The sequence below is a fragment of the Danio rerio genome, chromosome 23 (genome assembly GCF_052040795.2).
Source record: "Danio rerio strain M-AB ecotype USA chromosome 23, GRCz13ab, whole genome shotgun sequence".
In the NCBI taxonomy this organism is placed as follows: domain Eukaryota; kingdom Metazoa; phylum Chordata; class Actinopteri; order Cypriniformes; family Danionidae; genus Danio; species Danio rerio.
The window spans coordinates 42,830,001-42,852,755 of NC_141043.1; the positions used below are offsets into that span (position 1 = coordinate 42,830,001).

The following is a 22,755-nucleotide window of genomic DNA, read 5'->3' on the forward strand; positions in this document are numbered from 1 at the left end:
TAATATTTTATTTTATTTTATTATTAAATTGAATTTCATTTTATTTATTTTTATATTTCTATATTTTTATCATTTTATTATTATTAATATTATTAAAATATATAAAGTTATTATTATTAAATTCAATTTTATTAAATATTAATAATAATAATAATTATTATTATTATTATCTTATTTAATTACATTTATTATTATTATTATTATTATTATAATTATTACATTTTATTGAATTATTATTATTATCAAGCTTAATAATAATCATCATTATTATTATTATTAAATTTATTAAACATTTATTATTACAAAAGTTAATATCAATATTCTTATTAAATTTACATTTTTACATTTTACATTTATTATTATTATTATTATTATTATTATATTTAATTACATTTTACTATTATTATAATAATAATTATTATTAAATTGTATTAAGTTAAATTATTAAAATGAATATTAATAATAATAACAATATTAACTATTATTATTATTATTATTAAATTTAATATTTTTATTATTACTAAAGTTAATATTAATATTCTTATTTAATTTAATTATTATTATTATTATTATTATTGTTATTATTATTATTATTACTATTATCATTATTTTAATGAATTTAAAGATGACCAATTCCGATGCAACGTCTCATTTTCAAGGGGTTTCCATAAAGACATAACAAAAAGACAAAAACAAAAAATACTATTTATTTTTAACGTTATTAATAACAATTATTACTTTTTAAGGACTTTTTTATTAATATAAATATTTAAAAAATGGTTGTTCAACTGAAAAAAAAAAAGTTCTGTAACATTATTTGCTATATCATTCAAATCTTAATGTCTGTTTTATGGTAAATATATCATATAAATGTGTACTTTTATTTTGCAAGGATGCTTTAAATGAATCTAAACTGATTTAAATCGTCACTAATTGGTACGGCATTCCCCCTCTGATGACACGTACAAAGAGAGAATGTCAATCAAAGTGTTTCTGCAGACTGTTTTTATCAAGTGTGATTATAAAAAAGTAGATTTAATAAGTTTTACCATAAGATACTCATTATATTCGCACAACTGTGTTTAAACCCATTAAAGAAGTGATTTTTACATAATGGGTCCTCTTTAAGAATCTTGTTTTGTTAGATGCACAATAAGTGGGTCTGTTGTTCTTATTACATCATTCTATGTGTGTAAATGTGTGTGTTTAGACTCTATGAAGCGTCTGGAGGAGCTGTTGTCCTGGTGTCAGAAGAATACAGTGGGATACGAGCATGTGAAGGTCAAAGATCTGAGCGAGTCTTGGAGGTCTGGTCTGGCTCTCTGTGCTCTCATCCACAGCTTCAGACCTGAGCTTGTGTAAGACCCAAAACCAGAGGATTAGCATTACTAATTTAAAATGGAGAGTTTGGCTTTTAATGGATAGATAGATAGATAGATAGATAGATAGATAGATAGATAGATAGATAGATAGATAGATAGATAGATAGATAGATAGATAGATAGATAGATAGATAGATAGATAGATAGATAGATAGATGGATGGACAGAGAGCTGGATGGATGGATGGATGGATGGATGGATGGATGGATGGATGGATGGATGGATGGATGGATGGATGGATGGATAGGCGGATGGATGAATGGATGGATGGATAGGCAGATGCATGCATGGATGGATGGATGGATGGATGGGCAGATTGATGGATGAATGGGTAGATAGACGGACTGATTAATGAATGAATGAATGGATGTATAAAGGTATGGATGGATGAATGGACAGACGGATGGATAGACGGACCGCTGACTGGATGTTTAAATGGTTGCACAGACCGGTGGATAAATGGAGGGAAGGAAAGATTAATGAATGGATGGATGTATAAATGGATGAATGTATGAGAGGGCAGACAGACAGATGGATGGACAGCTAAATGGATGTATAAATGGATGAACAGAGGGACGAAGAGATGGATAGATTAATGAATGGATGGATGTATAAACAGATTGATGGATGAACAGACAGATCGATGAACAGACTGCTGAATGCATGTATAAATGGATGGAAGGATGGGCAGATTAATGGAGGGATGGAGAGATAGACAGATTGATGGATGGATGGATGGATGGATGCATGGATGAACAGACAGATGGATGGACGGACAGCTAAATGGATGCATAAATGGATGGATGGCCAGACGGATTGATGAATGGAGGGATGGAGAGACGGGCGGATTGATGGATGGATATATAAACGGATGGATTGGTGGATAGATGATAGATAGATAGATAGATAGATAGATAGATAGATAGATAGATAGATAGATAGATAGATAGATAGATAGATAGATAGACAGACAGACAAACAGATAGATAGGAAGATTATAATACACCAATATATACCAATCATATGCATTCTGTCCTCTTTTCAGTGACATGTCGGCTCTGGATGAGTATAATATCATCAAGAACAATAAGTTGGCTTTTGATCTGATGGAGAAAGAGTTCGGCATCACCCCCATCATGCGGCCCGGCGATATGATGACCTGTGGTAAAATCGACCAGCTGTCCATGGTGGTTTACCTCACACAGATACGCAACGCTCTTACTGAGAAAGACACACCAGCAGGTAACACTATGACTGAATCTCAGACAGCTTACATGCGCATCATCACCACTAGGTCAGGTGGATTTTTTTTTTATGTTTATTTTTTTCGCAATTAAGTTTTTAAATTGTGGTTGAATCATTATTGATTCTCAATAATAGTGAATCTGCTTTTGTGTATTCTTTACTCCAGGGTTTTTTTTTTTAATTATGTGATTTTTAATTTTGTAGTATTTGAATTTGTCATGGGCGCCATTGTGGCTCGGTGTTTAGCACTGTTGCCTCACAGCCAGTGGCGTAGCGGACGGGCCCGCAAGGCACTCACCGCGGGTGGGCCCCATGAGATTAGGGGGCCCCACGTCTTCACGATTTTCAATAATTGAAAATCCCGGAACCGCAATTCAACTCAAACTCTTGGTAACAACTGTGGACGGAACCAAAGTTCACAGGTCTGTGTTCTCTGAACACCTCTCAAGCGGTGGACTACTTCATGCTTGCCGCCGCTGTTTCTCGCCGCTGTTTCTCGCCGCCGGTTCTCGTTAAAAAATGAATGACTTCTGGCTACTTTGACGCTCTCGCCGCTTTCGGTTTGTGATCGCTTCTCAGTTTGTGAAGGATTCCCCGCGTTGTTGCTCCGCCTCCTTTCCCCGCTCCACAATTTGTGACATAGATATATACACTAGATATTGTATAGGGACCCTGAACATACGTCAATAGCGCCGCCACATTGGTACAGTGCTCCCAGGACAAATGTCATTCAACCGCACTAGTCAAGACAGTGTTATTACGTGAAGATGCGGGACTTTAGCGCTGTCTACTAGTGTAGTAACGAGCAAACAAAGCACAAAGGCAGAACATTTCATTGGTAAGATGAAGTTTTTTTACGTTTTTGTATGTTCTGAAATTTGTGCTAAACAGGTAACGTTATTGATGATAAAACAGTCACTTACTGCATTCAGCATAATCAAAGTAGCTCCAACTCGCACTAAACACTCGGCTTATGCTAGTTTTGTTGAATAAAATCAGCAAACAATGCAAAAGAAATATGACAACGAGATGCTGCGCTGCCAGAAACTTGTATTATTGTCAGCCAGTGAACGAGTCGTTCATAACGGAGATTCATTCTCAAACAAATCGCTCCCTCCATCAGTAAGAGAAGTGAAAGCAGGAGAGGAGCTGTGTTTTAGGACACGAATTAGATCAAATTTAACAGGGAGGGTGAATAGTACATTTCTGTACACACAAACACAAGCTTTTTGTCAGGAATGCCCGCGCGATCAGTGATCTATCAATGTAGAAAAGTGATGTAAAATTATAATTTTCATTATAAAAAAAAATATACTAACATCCAGGAAAACTCCCGATCATAGATATATGTGTATCCGAAGGAGAATGAATGAATGAATGACGAATTTGTCTTTCAAATAGTATTTTTATTTTATTGTTTATTCACTTGGTTGTTTTTGTCCTTTGAAATGTATTTTTTTATTTATTTTTCATATGCATCTTTTGTTGGACATTTTGTTGGAAGCTGCTTTGGATTACATTTTATGTTGTTATATACAGCCTTTTTTGTGTATTTTCGGTTATTTTGTGTATTTAGTGTCATTTTATGCTCTAAATGATGAAATTTTCATTTTAAGTAAAATGCAATCAGTGCAGAGGACAGAACAAATGATTAAAGAACAAAAAATCACATTTTACGCGAGCACAGCTATAAATTCAGACAAACTTAAAATATGTAATATGTTTGTAAAGTGCAATAGTTTTTGCTATTATAATTCTTGTTGTTGTTATTGTTGTTGATATTATTATTATTATTATTGTTATTATTATTATTATTATTATTGATATTGATATTGCCACAGCCATATCACCCTGCAGCCCAAGAGCGGTTAATCACTGAAGCTAAGAAGGGTTGAGCCTGGTCAGTACCACATGGGAAAACTAGGTTGCTGTTAGAAGTGGTGTTGGTGAGGCCAGCAGGGGGTGCTCAACCTGCAGTCTGTGTGAGTTCTAATGCCCCAGTTTAGTGAAGAGAACACTATACTGTCAGTGAGCGTTGTCTTTCAGATGCAACGTTTAACTCCAGCCTGACTCTCTGTGGTCATTAAAAATATCATGATAAAATAATAATAATAACAAAAATATTATTATTATTATTATTATTATTATTATTATTATTATTATTATTATTATTAATAATAATAATAATAATTATTATTATTATTATTATTTTTATTATATTATTATTATTATTATTATTATTATTATTATTCATATATTATGATTATAATAATAATTATTAATGTTATTATCATTATTTTCATTATTATTATTAATGTTCTTTTTATTATTATTATTGTTATTGTTATTAATATTGTTATATTAGAAGTGTTATTGTTATTATTATTATTCATTCATTTATACATTTTCTTTTCGGCTTGTTCACTTTATTATTATTATTAATATAGTTATTATTAGTAGTATTAATGCCATTATAATTATATTATGCTATTATAATATTATCATCATCATCATCATTATTTTTATTAATGTTATTTTTATTATTAATGTTATAATAATAGTAATAATAATGATTATTATTATTATTATTAATGTTATTATTATTATTATTATGATTATGATTATGATTAATAATATTTTTATTATTGTAATTATTATTAATGTTGTTGCTATTATTATCAATATTAATATTATTATTATTATTATTATTATTATTATTGTTATTATTATATTAATGTTTTGTGTATTTCTTTGGTTATTTTGAAGTGCCATTTTTCTTTTGTTCTGTATGACAACAGTTTACTTTTAAATTCAGAAAAAATGTCATCAGTGGTACAGTACAAATCCGCAAAATCTGAAAATTATAATAGCTCATAATAGATTTATTTTCCATAATCATACAACATATATAATACACAGCCCACTATATTTGTCTTAAAAAACACCTATTACTGATATGATGATTACACACATTACAAACAGAAGAGGTGGGCTGAGTGGTACTGTCTCTTTAAGACCCCTTCCCATCATGCTCTGCTGTGCACGGGCAGTATCTGCTGTAGTCTGGAGTCTGACAGCAGAAGCAGCAGCAGCAGCTCATGGGCGATGATGTGGGAGTAAATCTGATACACACCATTCTGAAAGACGAATAATAATCCAGCATCTGCAGAGGATCTCATACAGATGTGCTCCAGGTTGAGCTGTCACTCACGCAGGCTCTGGATGTGTGTTTTCTGGGGAAGGGGGTGGGATCCCATTCAGCCACTGCAAACCACTGCAGAGTGAATGTGACGATTGCTTTCACTTTAAAGGGTAGGAAGTTCTCGCTTGATGTGTTCATGTAGGATTTCAGTTTTGTTGTGGTTTGCATTTGTTTTTATGAATTGATGTAATCGTTTAGTTTGAAATGCATGGTTTATGTAAAATTGTGTCTGAATTGTGAAATGAGAGCTTGCATTTATTAGATTATCAAAATGAGGCTTTCCTGTTCAGACATGATTTGTTTTATTTTAAAATGTATTTTATTTAAAGAGGTCCTCATTTTTTCACATTCTTTTGCACTATATTTATTATATAATTTTATATACTTTTATTTGAATTAAAATTTAATTATACTGTATTTACATTAAATTGTCTATTCACTTTATTGTTTTGTTCCTTGAATGTTTATACTTGACATATATTTAAAAAATAAAAACTAAAATTCAAAGGGTTGCTAATAGTTCTGACTTCAACTAAAAATCTTTTTACAATTATTTATAATACATTTATATATTATAATACTATATATTACATATATATATATTATAATACTATATATTATATAATAATATATTTTACATTTTATTTATTTGTTTTCTTAACATGTAATGTTGTTACTTTGCTATTATTGATTTTATTTTTTTGTGTATATATCAAAAATTTTGTGTTTTTTGTTTCGTTTTATTAAATTCAACTGCATTTGCTTTGTTCTCTAAATAGTCTTGCTGTTGATATTTAATACTATTTAGTTGTATGTTGTTTTTTATAAATGTATTTTTAATTAGTCTTTCAGTTTCACAGTTCCTATTTTTTCACTGTTGATTTTTTTTTAAATTTTATTTGTAATTTTAATGATTTTATTTTATTATTATTTTTAAATTTCTTTTTCAAAATTTATATATTACATTTGATTTATTTTCTTGTTTTTTTCATATGTAATATAACTTATGTTGTTACTTTGAAAAGTTGCTCATGTACAGTTTAACATTTTTTGTTGTTGCTATTTATTATAGATTTTTAAAAAATCGATTTATTACATGTAGTTTTATTTCCTTTATTCTTTTCATTGCTTTGCTGTTGATATTTATTATTATTTTTTAGATGCATGTTGTTTTTAAAAAATATTTTTATTTAATCTTTATTTTAAAGTTCATAATTTTTTCACTGTTTATTTTTGTACTGGTTTTATTTATTTATTTATTTTATTATACAGTATTTTACTTTATTTTCTGTTTACTTTTTATTCTTTGAATGTTTATATTTATTTTTCATTTGTTTTGCATTTTATTTAATTTTTTATATATGTGATGTAATTTATGTTGTTACTTTAATATGTATTTGTAAAATTATTGATTTTATTTTATTATGTGTATATATTCTTTGTATTTAATGTACTTATTACATTTAATTTGATTTGCTTTATTATTTTAATTGCATTGCAGCATTGCTATTGATGTTACACACACACACACACACACACACACACTCTGTTTATTTTAATTTAAGGGCTAAAGATTTAAACCTTAAAATGGCTTTAAAAAATTTAAATTGGCTTTTATTGTAGCTGAAATAAAACAAATAAGACTTTCTCCAGAAGAAAAAAATATTACTATTATAATATTACTAATAATATTATACAGACATACTGTGAACATTTCCTTGCTCTGTTAAACATCATTTGGGAAATATTTCAAAAAGAAAGAAAAGTTATTTGTTATTGCTTTGAATAATAGTTCATGTAATTTTTTGTTGTTGTTTGTTCACGTTTTTTTTCTTTTTCTGTAGTTCAAAAAGTGTTGAACTTCATTGCTAAACGTACTCATTTTAATTTCTGCACCTCTCATATGTAAACAGATTTTTAAATTGGTCCAGTTTAAGGCTGCACAATATATTGTTTCAGCATCGATATCGCAATGTGTGTGCTCAATAGTCACATCGCAGCGTATGATACAGTATGTTGAGGGATTATAGTTGATCAGAACAACAATTGAGAATACATGAGATTTGTGGCGTCATCGTATAATAATAACAGGGTGAAACTTTATTATTTGCATGTGTTTTAAATACATTTTAAGAGAGTTCAAAGCATTTGGGCACAAAAAGTAACGCAGTTGTAACTTTAATGAAGAATAATTTAACTGAATTATTAATACAATGAAGACTATACAGTGTTGTTTCACATTTCATTATTTAATTTCTGAACCAGAATACTGTTTGACTTCCAGAAAACTATAATGCACTGTTTATTTGACTTTTTTCTTTGCTCTATTGCAATTATTTTTGCTAGCTATTTGTTTATTATTGTTTATAGATGATTCACAGCCTTACAAAGTCACACCAATCTAAATTCAAGATTTTTTCTAAATAGAGGTATTTAGGCCATCTGGTGAAATCGTCTTTATATCAGAATATTGCAGAAAAACAAAATATCGCAATGTCCGATTTTTCCAATATCGTGCAGCCCTAGTCCAGGTCTATTTCCTCACACATTCGTGTCTCACTTTTGTCCTTCTGTGTATTTCAGCGCAGTCCAACACACTCTCCCTGTCCAGAAAGCGTTCAGCCGTTGCCTTCCTCAACACACTCAAACGCAACTCTCTGCAAAGACATAAGGTACACAAACACCTGCCTGTTATCATGCAAAACAAACCCTTTCTGTTGACATTACAGCATTGCTTTCTGTCGGAGGTCGTCAGTTGTGTGTGTTGGGTTAAATAGAGCATGAAGTCCTCTATTGTAACAAAACCACAGTGTTGATGAAAAAACACTGTTACACACACACACACAGCTGTTTCGAAAGACAGTTACTCCCATGCGTTATACGGAAGTTTAAGTGAATTATAAAAGGATGAGATGAAGAGTTGATCGTGCTTGCTTGATAATGCAGGATAATCGTGAAATCATTGTTTATTTCTGTCCATTTGCGTTATGTAAGCTGAGCTGTAAATGAGATCATGTGACCTGTGTGTGTGTGTATCTCTGTCTCTCAGGATCGACTGGCATCCGTGAAAGGACCAAGACAGCAAAACATGAAGGAGAAAGAAGAGAAGAAGGATGTGAAAGAGGAAAGTGTGAGTGCTGAAATTGTTTCTCAATGACATTTAGCAACAGTGAATGTTAGGACTGCACAATATATCGTTTCAGCATCGATATCGCAATCCGCAATAGTCAAATCGTACGATGTTCAATGTGTAGTCTGGATTATAGTTGATCAGCACAACAGAACTCAAGAGATTTGTGGATACTAAAGGGACAGTTGATCATTTGATTTATTTTGTAAGCGGTGGTCCATTGCTGGTTCATGCATACAGTTATTAACACAGTTAACGGTGCAGTATGTAAGATTGACACCCAGTGGTTGAACTAGGTATTGCACTCATAATTTGAAACACTTTTTCACCCAAGGTTTTTTTTTCCTGACATCACTCAAATGCAGGGTGCCAGATTGACGCTACCAACAGGGGAACAGGACATTTGTGTCTCACAATTATAATATTGATATTATTTGCTAATTAAAAACTACCGCTTGTGGATTTTTATAACTTCGATTCTGCGTCTTATTTCGGAGGCTGCTGCTGTCCTCCGGAGGTCACATTTTGGGCTGTGCATAAATGCATTGATGCAGCCTACAAGACTGAAATGTAATACGGTGTGTTTTCCACCAGGGCATCGCAGAGTGCTTAAATATAATTGGATAAACTAGCAGTGAGCTGGTTATAGAGATTAAAACAGCCAAATCACAGCCTTATCACCCTGCAACCCAAAACTGGTTACTCACTGAAGCTAAGCAGCCTGGGTTTATACATATATATATATATATATATATATATATATATATATATATATATATATATATAAATAAATATATATATATATATATATATATATATATATATATATATATATATATATAGTCGGTCTGTTTTATATGTTTTACTAATGAACTGCTTACTAATATGAACTAATAAATTAGTTAATAAACTAATAAAAATTCTTTTTTCTTTATGATAATTGGAAAAAAAACTAAAATTTGCGGCTTTGTAATTATCATATTGTTTTGTGACTCTTGTCTTATCTCCAGCTCTCCTCAGAGACGAGTGCATGTGAACCCTGTTATTTCTGCAAGAAGCATCTGTATGTGGTGGAGAGAGAAAGTGCAGAGGGAAAGTTCTTCCATCGCAGCTGCTTCAACTGTTTTCAGTGCGGCTCCACTCTGCGGCAGGGCGGATACTCTTTTCACTCTGACAATGGTAAGACTAGAATCTATTATTTTTGATACTTTCTATTATTTAGAATTATATATATATATATATATATATATATATATATATATATATATATATATATATATATATATATATATATACATACATACATACATACATACATACATACATATATATACACACACTTGAAGTCACAATTATTAGCACCCCCGTTTATTTTTTTTCTGTTTAATGAAGAGATTTTTTTCAACACATTTATAAACATAATAGTTTAAAAAAAACGTATCTCTAATAATGGTTTTATTTTGTCTTTGCCATGATGACAGTAAATAATATTTTACCAGATGTTTTTCAAGACTCTTCTATACAGCTTAAAGTGACATTTAAAGGCTTAACTAGGTTAATTAGTTTAACTAGGCAGGTTAGGGTAATTAGGCAAATTATTATGGATCTACGGTTTGTTCTGTAGACTATCGAAAAAATAGCCTAAAGGGCTTATAATTTTGTCCTTAAAATGGTGTTTAAAAAAATTTAAAACTGCCTTTATTCTAGTCGAAATAAAGCAAAGAAGACTTTCCACAAAAGGAAAAATATTATCAGACTTACTGTGAAAATTTCTTTGCTCTGTTAAACATCGTTTGGGACATATCAAAAAAAGAAAAAAATTCAAAGGGGGGCTAATAATTCTGAATTCTTCAACTGTATATATTATGCTCGTAGCAGTGCAATATGGCTGTATATCGGCACTAGTGGAAGGCGTGCGTTGGCTCAAGTGCCTTTGTGTCCCACCAGTTATGCTAAACAGCCTTATTGCACTGCTACGAGTGTGATATTGTGTTTATACAACAGTTCGACAGCATAATCTTGTGTATAAAAAAGAAAATCAAAGACAAAATCTCAAAGTCTTAAAAGTACTTTTTTCTGCCATTCATTCACTGTCAGCTGACGGTCATTTGAAACTGTTGCTTAAAAAGACGTCACTTTAGAGCTAGTATTTGAATGATTCTCTTGCGTAATATCTAAAGTGCTGACAAAACAGGTGATTTTTGCTCACAAAGCAAACACTACCAGATTACTATGGTATAACTACAGCACTACAACATACAAAAAAAGACATCGACTTAGAGTGTCACTTACTTGTTCTGTAATGATTTGATCAGCTGTAGTTTGAAATGCTGTAAGACAATGCAGATTTTTTTCCCCTAAGGACTTTGCTCTGCTCAATATCACAGGCTGATGTTCGCCGTATAGTAGTTCGATGTGTAGTTGTTTTGAGCCTAAAAGCCTCAAAAGTACATTATGTTGTCCTACGGCTGCAATATTTGTCAAACTGTAGAGACTTTATTGATCTGCTGTCACTCCATGGGGGCAGAGTAAAACACAAGGGTGAAGAGGCTGTTCGAGTGCTGTTATTGCAGAATATCAGCAATTGGTACCAAGATTCGAGAACCTGACAAAACTGTTGTATAAATAAAGTAATTAATATTTCTATATATCATACATTTTTTGACGTTTTAATTTAATAATTATTGTAGTGTGTGTGTATATATGTATACAGTTGCAGTCAGAATTATTAGCCCCCCTGAATTATTAGCGCCCTTGTTTATTTTTTTTCCCCAATTTCTGTTTAATGTAGGGAAGATTGTTTCAGCACATTTCTAAGCATAATAGTTTTAAACAATTATTTCTAATAACTGTTTTATTTTATCTTTGTCATGATGACAGTAAATAATATTTAACTTGATATTTTACAAGACACTTCTATATAGCTTAAAGTGACATTTAAAGGCTTAACTAGGTTAATTAGGGTAACTAGGCAGGTTAGGGTAATTAGACAAGTTATTGTATAACAGTGGTTTGTTCTGTAGATTATCGGAAAAACAAATTAACTTAAAGGGGCTAATAATTTTGTCCCAAAAATGGTGATTTAAAAATTAAAATCCGCTTTTATCCTAGCCGAAATAAAACAAATAAGATTTTCTCCAGAAGAAAAAATATTATCAGACATACTGTGAACATTTCTTTGCTCTGTTAAACATCTTTTGGGAAATATTTCAAAAAGAAAATCAAAATCAAAAGGGACTTATAATTTTGACTTCTACTATGTGTATATATATATATATATATATATATATATATATATATATATATATATATATATATATATATATATATATATACATATAACATGTGTATATATATGCAGTATAAAAATTTTCATAATTTCTAAAAAAATATGTCAACACTGCTTTCTGTACATTTCGTATATTACATAATACACTTCCTTTTATTATTTATCACACGTTTGTCTCTCATCTGCTGTCATAAGGACTAAAACATTTTGATGTTACATAAAAAATTTCATAAGCCTTTAAATCATCTAACATGCAGAATGTATTAGATTATCATTATTACAGTACGAACACCTGACATGCCTTTGAAAATGCTCAACATCACTTTTTAGTTTCACCTGTAATCGACGATTCCTACACGATACTGCTTTTCCCTAAAAAAAACAGCTTGTTCAATAATTCACTGAGTGTTTTGAAAAATGCATGTACATCCCCATTACAATCCTCTACATGCACAGCTGATCCAGAGCATGCTGTTGAATTTGATTTGTCTTCAGGGAGGTTTTACTGCGAGCTGCACTCACTGGCTGAGGAAGAGGAGGGTGATGAAGGTCATGGAGGCGCACAGGTATGAATCCCATCACGCCTAATGAGACGCTTGATTGCCTCCTGCATGTGAGGATACTGGGAATGAGCTTTATTATTGCGCCGAGTCTGTGGGTAGCATAAAAGCTTTTATTACTAAGACATCGTACTGCAGCTCATGCATGCAAATTATCTATAAGAAGTGTGATTTATTTAGACAGAATAATATGGTCTTGCCTATACTATATTTTCTGAAAGATTCTCAGTTCTAGTCGTTGAGGAGGATTGATGTCGTGTTGCTGTTGAGTTGCTAGGGTGTTTTTTGTGGTTGCCAGGTAGTTTATTTCCAGGCTTTAGTGTGCAGCTGGGTGTTGTTTATGTTTTTATGACACTGGAGATGAATCAATACTTTTAAAATGGTACTAGTGTCTGAATGGTGCCTGAGGGGGAAAAGGGGGATCAAAACAACCATAGATGACATTTTTAAAGGTGCTGTATGCATGCTTTTATCTCTTCTAAAGCATAACAATACCATAAAGTTTAAAAAGCATAGTTGATTTAATTGTTTATCTGAAAAGCAATGCTAAAGCCAGTTATTTGTCTTTAAAAGTCCATCTCTGTTTTGGCCTTTGTAACATATTTTTAGTTTACCCAATTATATTTTACCACCCCGGGTTGCCCTGGCAGAAAACACAGCATATTTAATTTCACTCTTAAAGGCTGCCTCGGTGTATGTGGACATGTGAACTCTGGAGGATATTTTCAAGAAGTCTATTCCAGAGTTCAGGAGCCATATATGAGAAGGCTCAACCTCCTTTAGTGGACTTTGCTGTACCGGGTACTACCAGAAGCTCTGAGTTTTGAGATCTTAAAGAGCTGGTTGGATTGTAGCCAGCAATACAGTGCCAGGTATGTCCCGTGGAACATTGTTTAAACAGTAAATGCATTAGCACTCATTTTTGTCCCTGTGGATTTGCAGTTCTGAAATGGAGGTGCATTGTTGGCGGGTTGTTATTTTGAGGCAACTGAAATAGACAGCGTCATTGTTCAACTAGTGCGTTGGTGATTTACAGTCAGGTCCATAATGCACTTATTACAGCACACAAACATCTTTAAATATAAAAAAAAATATTTTATATTTATAAAAAAAAGAGAGGAAAATTTTACTGTGCATTGCTACATGGCACTAAGGTGCACACGGTGACCAGAGTTCGATACCCGGCTTGAGGGCCTTTGCTGATCTTTCCTATTTCTCTACTTCCCACATTTTCTTGTCTGTACTCTGTTTTCCCAATAAAGGTTAAAAAAAAATCTGTCAGTCCCTTTTGTCAGATAAAATTTATAATTTTATTTATTTTTTTGTTATTTTTCTTTACAATCTGTGTCAATCCAGGCCGGTCATGGTGGATGCGGTTGCATTTTCCACAGTTGTGCCGAAAACGGATCTACTTGAAAACGCAAGTGTAATGTAAACAGCAGTTCTGTTTGGTTTTTTTTTTTCCTTGATACTTTGCTTTAAATGGCAAAAAATAAATAGTTCTCTCCAACTTACTAGCCTGCTGTGGAGAAAACGGTAGCCAATTTTGCATAATAGTCAATTTGCATAATTTCCATCATAAACGGCATTCGAAAATAAAATTATTGTATGCCAGTTTGTTGAAATGAGGTTTCCAAAGTTACTCAGAAGTACTGTGTCCAGTTGAATTGAATAGCTAAAATGGCCCGCGATACATATCATGTTTGATGTGAATTAACGTTGTTTATGTATTTTAAGTACATACACCGGTATAAACTTTTAACAAACTACAAACATGGCAGATGTGCAAGACGGTCGGTTAGGCATGTAAAGATGATTGAAAGATTGTTGATTAATAGCTAACCTTGTTGTAATAATTCATTTGCAACAACAAAGGGAACTGAATACTGAATCCATTAATATCTGAATGTATAATTACTTATACCTGATGAGATTTTCATCCTGCATGAAAGGCCTGCCAATGGCTGATTAAGGTGCTGCTGAATCTCCAATTCAATATATGGGAAAATAAATTTGACAGAAATGTGGATGATGGGACGAGAAGATTGACAGGGCACATAATAAAAAATAAAAATGGCATTTATGCCCATTTTAGTTGCTTTAAACAAATATTTAAATGCCTTAATCTTATTATTAGCATTTTAATCAGAGTTTGTCTACAATTCAGTATATACAATGTTCATCGTTACTTTAAATTGCCATTTCTGTGCAAAGTACTTCAGAGAAAATGCTGTTTTATGTTGTATTTTTAGCTTTTAGTTGCTGTATCAAATTGCCAGTGTTGTAGTATTGTTCCAAGTGCATCTCAAAATGCTCACACTGCACACCAGTACGCATTGCTGCTGAACTGCTTTCATATTTCCACACCTCAGACATTTTAGATGCGCAATTCTGCCACCAACTGCACTATCCAATTACAACACCTACGTTACAGCTGACATCAAAATAAAGGCCTGGGCTTCAGATAGCTGGTACTGATCATTTATAAAAGGCCTTAAAGGGACAGTTCACCAAAAAAATAAAATCATTTCCTCAACCCTGATTTGTTCAAAACCTATTTGACTGTCTCTCTTATGTTAAAAGCAAAAGAAGATATTTAGAACAATGCTGGTGGCTTGCACCCATTGACTTCCATAGTATTTTTTTTTTTGCTATGGAAGCAACCAGCATTCTTCAAACTATCTGCATTTCTGTTCAACAGAAGAAATAAACTCTTGGTAGGTTTAAATCCACATGAGGGAGAATAAATATGTTGTTTTTATGTTGAATTATATTTAATCAATCATGATTCCAGTACAGGGGTTTCCAAACTCGATCCTGGAGGGCCGTTATCCTACTGAGTTTAGCTCCAACTTGCATCAACACACCTGCCCGGAAGTTTCTAGTATATTTAGTAAGAGCTTGATTAGCTGGTTTAGGTATGTTTGATTAGGGTTGGAGCTAAACTCTCCAGGACACTGGCCCTCCAGGACCGAGTGTGGACACCCCTGTTCTAGTGTCATCGGCTTGAGACCTGCCTTGTTATTTGTTATATTGGTATGATAGCCTTGTGGTCTTCACTAAGGTAATCTCAGCCTTTTTTTTTCTTCGTGATCGACATGATATGACACGATCTAATGTGGGTCAGCTGCTGCGTCCGGAGAACCATTTCCGGAGCTTTCTTGCTGTTGTGCAGAATGATGTTTTACGCTGTGGGACTGTGCTGCAAATCCATTTGTGTGTGTGTGTGTGTGTGTGTGTGTGTGTGTGTGTGTGTGTGTGTGTGTGTGTGTGTGTGTGTGTGTGTGTGTGTGTGTGTGTGTGTGTGTAGAACAAGCTTCTGTGTGAGTAATGCTTCTGAGATTGGATTCCTAGTGGTTGGTCATAAGACTCTTATAGAGCCGATGCAGTTTTCTTTAAGCGTTTTGCTGTGACATTTTGTTGCACTAGGCAGCCTAGTCTGTTATTAACCTGAAGATGAGCAGTTTCAGTAAAATGCATAAACACACACCTATATAATGCAAGAGTGAACATTTGTTGGCTTTGCTTGGTTAGTTTTAAGGGGATCTGCTTTAGGGTTTTGCCATTTGGGGTGAAAAGTCTAATTGCAATTTTTCTAACTGATATTGTGATTTTTTTTTTTTTTTTTTTTTTTTTTTTTTTTTACAATTTATTTTAATTTGCAATTGATTTTAATAAACTGCTTCTTAATAGTGGAAGTGAGTGAAAGGAATAAGAGGGCGTCCGCGGGGTCTTAAAAATGATTAAAAGTTGATAAATCAATTATGAGAAAATTAAGGCCTTTAAAAGGTATTAAAAATTTTAATCGAATTTTTACGCGGTCTTAAATTTTGTTGTCCAAAGTGTTTGACTTCAAAACAGCATAAATATATTGATAATATTAACAACGGTGTACTCCATCTACATGATTGGTTTAGGCCAGGGCACTTCTGGCCAAGCCCTCCGTCCTGGTGATGTCACATAATTTGTGACAAATGCAGGAAGGCGATCTGACGCTGTCCACATGTAGCGAAACCATAGAGCAGCAAAATGGGCAAATGTAAGTTTGCGTACTCCTGGCTGAAGAAAGACGAGTTTAAACCGTGGCTGAAGCCTGTCGATGAAAACAACCACTTTAATTTATTCTTTCGATCTTTGTTTCTTCCGAGCTTATCTGAGTTCTGTTGCATGGTTGTGCTCTATTCATTAATTTAACTACAACTGTTTATTAGCAACTGTTTATTAAGTTAAAGGTTCGATACTGATTAGAACTTGAAGTGGCGAAGAGGTCTTAAAATATTCTGAGAATATCTTTAAAAAGGTATTTGAATTACCTGCAGGGTTTCTGCATACAGTATACCCTAAATAAGTGAAAGAAATGCAACATGCGTAAACTGTTTATATAATTAATTGTATTCTATATGCAATGTGTAGTCATCCATTCAGTCAATCATTTCATATGTAAATCATATAATCATTTCATATATATACATATACATACAGTCAGAATTATTAGCCCCCCTTTAAATTTTATTTTTTTTTTGTCTTTTTTTAAATATTTCCCAAATGATGTTTAACAGAGCAAGGTAACATTTTCACAGTATGTCTGATAATATTTTTTCTTCTGAAGAAAGTCTTATTTGTTTTATTTCGGCTGGAATAAAAGCTGTTTTTAATTTTTTTTAACACCATTTAAGGGACAAAATTATTAGACAATATTATTACCCCCTTTAAGCAAATTATTATTTTTTTGATAGCTTACAGAAAACAACCATCGTTATACAATAATAATTTTTTGTATAATTGGGCTAATAATTCTTCAACTATCTATATATATAAACCATTTGGTATAGGTTTAAATTATTTATCTATCTATTTATATATATATATATATATATATATATATATATATATATATGTAAGTATGTATATATGTATGTAAGTATGTATATCTGTGTGTGTGTATATATATAACTATATATATATATATATATATATATATATATATATATATATATATATATATATATATATATATATATATATATATATATATATATATATATAACTAGCGAAATTACGAGTTAAAAAATCCAATCCAAAAACTTTTTGGAGGGGCAGTTAAAAAGCTGAAATATCTCTATGATGCTTACAAAAAATGTAAAATTGTGTTTTATTCATTTTCTAGAATCATACTGAGAACGGAAGTAAGGAGGACAAAAATGGAGAAACAACAGCGGCTTCATCCCCACCTGCGCATCTCTCAATAAAGCGTAAGGGCTCGTACAAGATCTCTGTTGACCCTGACTTTGATGAATCAACTGAGTTTCCTGCTCCAGACCAAGATGAACCACCTGATCTTGAGGAGTCCCATCAACCTCCCAAACCTTCAGAGCTCAGTGCGGAAAACACAAACATGGAAAACCAACAACACAACATCAATCCAGTTCCTGCCCCGCGTGGCTCCAGAGCTCCGCTCCCGAAACCTCGCACTGTCCATAATGTGGTGCACGAACCCTGTAATATTCCAGAGGAAGCAGAGCAGATTCCTGAGGAGCCCAAACCCAAACCGTCCCTGCGCAAACTCCAGCAGAGCGAAGAGGAGAAGGTGGATCTGTTGAGCCAGGATTCAGACTCTGAGACACGGGGCTCGTCTTCTGCCGCCTCCACCTCCTCCTCATCCAAACAGCATGAAGAGGAGGGCTACTGGAGCGGAGGCACGACGTGGGGGAAGAGCCATCGTGAGCAACGAAACCGCCCCTGCATAAGGAGGAAGAGTGAACCTCCGCTGCCGCTGACTGGCCATTCTCAGCACGGAAAGATGCGCTCCAAGTTTTCCCCGTGGAATCTGTCTTCACCGCGGCTCCAGCAGCGATTCAGCGTTCACAGAGTTCCTGCAGGTTGGAAAATATTTTGAAACCTTTTTTTTTTTATTATTCATTCATTTCACTTTAGCTTAGTCTCTTATTAATCAGTGGTCGCCACAACGGAATGAACCGCCAATTAATCCATCACGTGTTTTATGCAGCCAATGCCTCTCCAGCCGCAACCCAGTACTGGGAAACTCACATTCACACAGATACACTATGGCCAATTTCATTCATTCATTTTCTTTTCGGCTTAGTCCCTTTATTAAGTTGGGGTCGCCACAGCAGAATGAACTGCCAACTTATCCAGCATATGTTTTACACAGCAGATGTTCTTCCAGCTGCTACTCATCACTGGGAAACAGCCACACACACTCATTCACACACATACACTACAGACAATGTAGCCTACCCAATTCACCTATGTGACTCTTTGGACTTGTGGGGGAAACCAGAGCACCCGGAGGAAACCCAACGAATTTGGGGAGAACATGCAAACTCCACACAGAAATGCCAACTGGCCCAGCTGGGATTCAAACAAGCGGCCTGTTTGCTATGAGGCGGCTTGAATGACAATAAGTACAATCCATGCGAACTGCATAGTATAATCTGCTCGTTTTGAACATACAGAACAATAATAAAATACAGAAAGAGCAAAGATTTGCTCTTGACATTGGTGGGGACATGCATCCCTGGAGTACATGCATTGAACATCACAAATTCCCTTTTGCACTTTTAAAAACATGAATAAAGTATTAATAATATAAAATAAACACTTAATAATACAAATAATAAACATGTCCCAAGTCAGTTAACATGATTTCACTGCAGTCAGGCTTGAGGAGGTTTGAATGTAGAGAAACATACTAAGGTGTGTGATGCCATTTATCCTGATTATTATTTTCCATAATCATGGAGGCTGAAATTGAATTCTGATTAATTGCACAGCCTTAGTTAATAGTATCACGGTGAAATCGTAGCAAACTTGACTTTGTGCACATGTAGGTTACTAAGGGTTGACAGCATTATCTTATTCTATTCTTAAATAAGTCGATTAAATTATTGGTGGGGACATTTCAGTTTTACGCCCTTAAAATACAGTTATGTAAACAGCCAAAACAATGCAATATTTAAAAAAATAAACAATTTATCAAGCTTCTGTGTTCACTGAAAAAATACATTTGCTGTTTGTTCAAGCTACTTATTTAAAGGGGTGGTCCACTACGATATCATATTTTACACTTTAGTTGATGTGTAATGTAGCTGTGCAAACATAAACAACATCTCTGAATGTAAAAAGCTCAAAGTTCAATGCAAAGGGAGACCTTGGTTTTTACAGAGTTAGCTTAGCAAAGCCTACAATGAATGAATTTTGGGGACTACACAAAGTACTTCCGGCCCTTGTGAGATCACAAAGTTTCGCTTACGAATTGCACACAAAACGCACACACACTGCGCAGCTAAGGGCCATAGCCATGCCATAAAAGTGTCAAAGGTGCTATAAAAACAATCTGCTACAGCTGACGCTATTGATTTGTCGTTAATCTAACGTAAACACATCAATCCTATGAAAAAAAATTTAAAGGCTGATGACTTTTCATTTGCAAGTTGTTGCTTTTTTTTGTAACTATTAACTATTTTTATCTTCTGTGTGTTATGGATAAAATATGGCAATTCTAAACTAAAGGGGCCCCGATCCCCACTTCGGAAACCAATTCTTTAAGGTACAATTGTGGCCCTGTAAAGTAAAAAAGTGTACCTTTTGAATAGGTACCACCCCAGTGATACCATTATTTTTGAGAGTGTAACTAACAGTGTATTAACTAATATTTACAAGCATGAATTTAGATATTCATAATGCATTAGTAAATGTAGAGCTATGAATTTTATTAGGAATTATGAATATTAAATTTTAAATATTGCACGGCTTTTGTAGTTGTGGTCTTATGGTCAGGGAGTTGGAGGTTTGATTCCCAGTCCTGACAGTTATCGTAGATGGGGGAGTGAATGATACACTGCTCCAGAAGTATGTTTACTGTCTGTGTGAGGGTGTGCAAATGTAAAAAAATTTGCAGAGGACGAATTTTGAGTATGGGTAAGCCAAGGTAACCCAAATGCTTTTTTGACCACAGCGTCTGGCTGAGTCACAAAACATTTCAGCCACTCAGCAGTAAGGGGTGTGTCCAGTAACTATAGTGGCAATATCAAAAAGGGTCTGGTTGACTATGGGCATGATTGTTTTGGTGCTTTCAAATATCAACATCGTTTGACAATTAGCTTATTCACCTTTTAATATTTTTTTGTATTTCCTTCAATGATTTTTTTTACTGATGTTTGACTTTTTTGATTTGTGTTATTTCAGTTGAACTGTACAGGAAAGAAAGGAAGTTTTAGAAATGTTATATTTTGTTTCAGTTGCTAATTTTGGTGTTTTATTCGCTCATCAGGTCAAAGTCAGCCAGATCAGTATGTATCAGAAGATGATAATGAAGATGATGAAGATGAGGATGAAGAGGACCTTCAGGCTGAACATTATTTGGATTGCGAGGTGAGATAAAGTAATATGTTTCGTAGTTGTTATATAAAGTATTTTTTTGTATTTGTTGGCACAATTTGGCTATTTCCAGTATGTCAATGTGACCATTTTTGTTATAAATGTTTCATGTACAGTACTTACTGTAGTTATTTGAATTAATTATGTATTTAAATGTTTGCAACTAACCCAAAACCCAACCTGGATTTTAACACTAACCATATTGAAAGCATATTTAAGTAACTGATTGGCCGTAAAGTGTACAGTGCATCCGGAAAGTATTCATAGCGCTTCACTTTTTTCACGTTGTTTTATGTTACAGCCTGGATTAATGGATTAAATCCATTTATTACCTCACAATTTTACACACAATACCCCATAATGACAATGTAAAAAAAGAGTTGAATTAAGTCACTTGAGCAGTGCAGTGTAAATGCGGCCTTTAAGGGATGTAAACAACAACAGTCTCAATTTATTTCCTGTTTTACATTTTTAATTTCTATAGCTTCCAAAAATCCATTAAGAGCCACATATTGATAAATAATGTCATTATAGCTGTTTTAACATTAACATTTAACATTTAACAAGTTTTGATTGAATTGCTTCTTGATGCAGTTATGAAATGGTCTATTGTGAGTTTCTTTGTGTGTGTGTGTGTGTGTGTGTACGTGTGTGTACCTGTGTGTACGTGTTTTTGTGACATATCAGGACACAAATCTGTATAATGACATGGGTATGACACAGGTATTACAAAAAGAAGGTGAAATGTGAGGACATTGGTGACGTCCTCGTTTCTCAAAATGCTTGTAAATCCTACAGAATGAGTTTAATCAGAGAGTAAAGCTGCACACAGTCTCCTGTGATGGTTGGGTTTAGGGGTGGGGTAAGGGCAATACAATATACGGTTTGGACAGTATAAAATGAATGGAAACCTATGTAATGTCCCCACTTTTCACAAAAACAAACGTGTGCGTGCGTGTGTGCGTGCGTGCGTGTGTGCGTTTGTGCGCGTGTGTGTGTGTGTGTGTGTGTGTGTGTGTGTGTGTGTGTGTGTGTGTGTGAGCTAAAAGGTGTTTACTCTGAGTTTGTGTTTATGCGTTCAGGGAGCTGATTTTGAATTTTCGGATTCAGAGAAACGCAACTTAAAGAGGATGAAAACTCTGGAGCGGAAAGCAAAAATGACTGAAATCCAGCGTTTCCACAAAGCTCAGGTGAGAAAGATCTGGTCTGCATCAAGCCTGCATAGTGTAGATTGCTTACTAGCCAAATTATTTAGAGATAGCATACATCCAGGGGGTTGTTATCACAGAATAAATCCCAACAGGTTTATCAACAGCCTAATGCAGAGCAGGGAACTGTTGTATAAGACTGAAGGGCTTTATTTTGTAGAAAAATACTATTGTAAATTGTTGTGTGCATAGTTACATTCCTAAAATGTTGTAAAAGAAAAGCTTATAGTCACATTAACATTCCACCTGAAGTTTATCGGTGGCTGAAAAACACTGGCTGTGCATATAGCCCATTGTATTTCATTGTTCACTCATGTTTACAACCTTTATTGTAAACTC

At 33.5% G+C, this 22,755-nt stretch overlaps 1 protein-coding gene across 3 annotated transcripts in view; it reads left to right on the top strand.

Moving 5' to 3' along the window:
- mical1 (microtubule associated monooxygenase, calponin and LIM domain containing 1) overlaps nucleotides 1-22,755 on the top strand; it is a 68,079-nt gene that overhangs the window by 36,453 nt on the left and 8,871 nt on the right. For all 3 annotated transcript variants that reach the window (XM_087306075.1, XM_087306076.1, NM_001316730.2), the window contains 9 exon segments: nucleotides 1,211-1,358; nucleotides 2,428-2,624; nucleotides 8,413-8,501; nucleotides 8,879-8,959; nucleotides 9,970-10,138; nucleotides 12,744-12,814; nucleotides 17,976-18,687; nucleotides 21,102-21,202; nucleotides 22,291-22,398. In XM_087306075.1, the coding sequence (XP_087162201.1) occupies nucleotides 1,211-1,358; nucleotides 2,428-2,624; nucleotides 8,413-8,501; nucleotides 8,879-8,959; nucleotides 9,970-10,138; nucleotides 12,744-12,814; nucleotides 17,976-18,687; nucleotides 21,102-21,202; nucleotides 22,291-22,398 (1,676 nt within the window).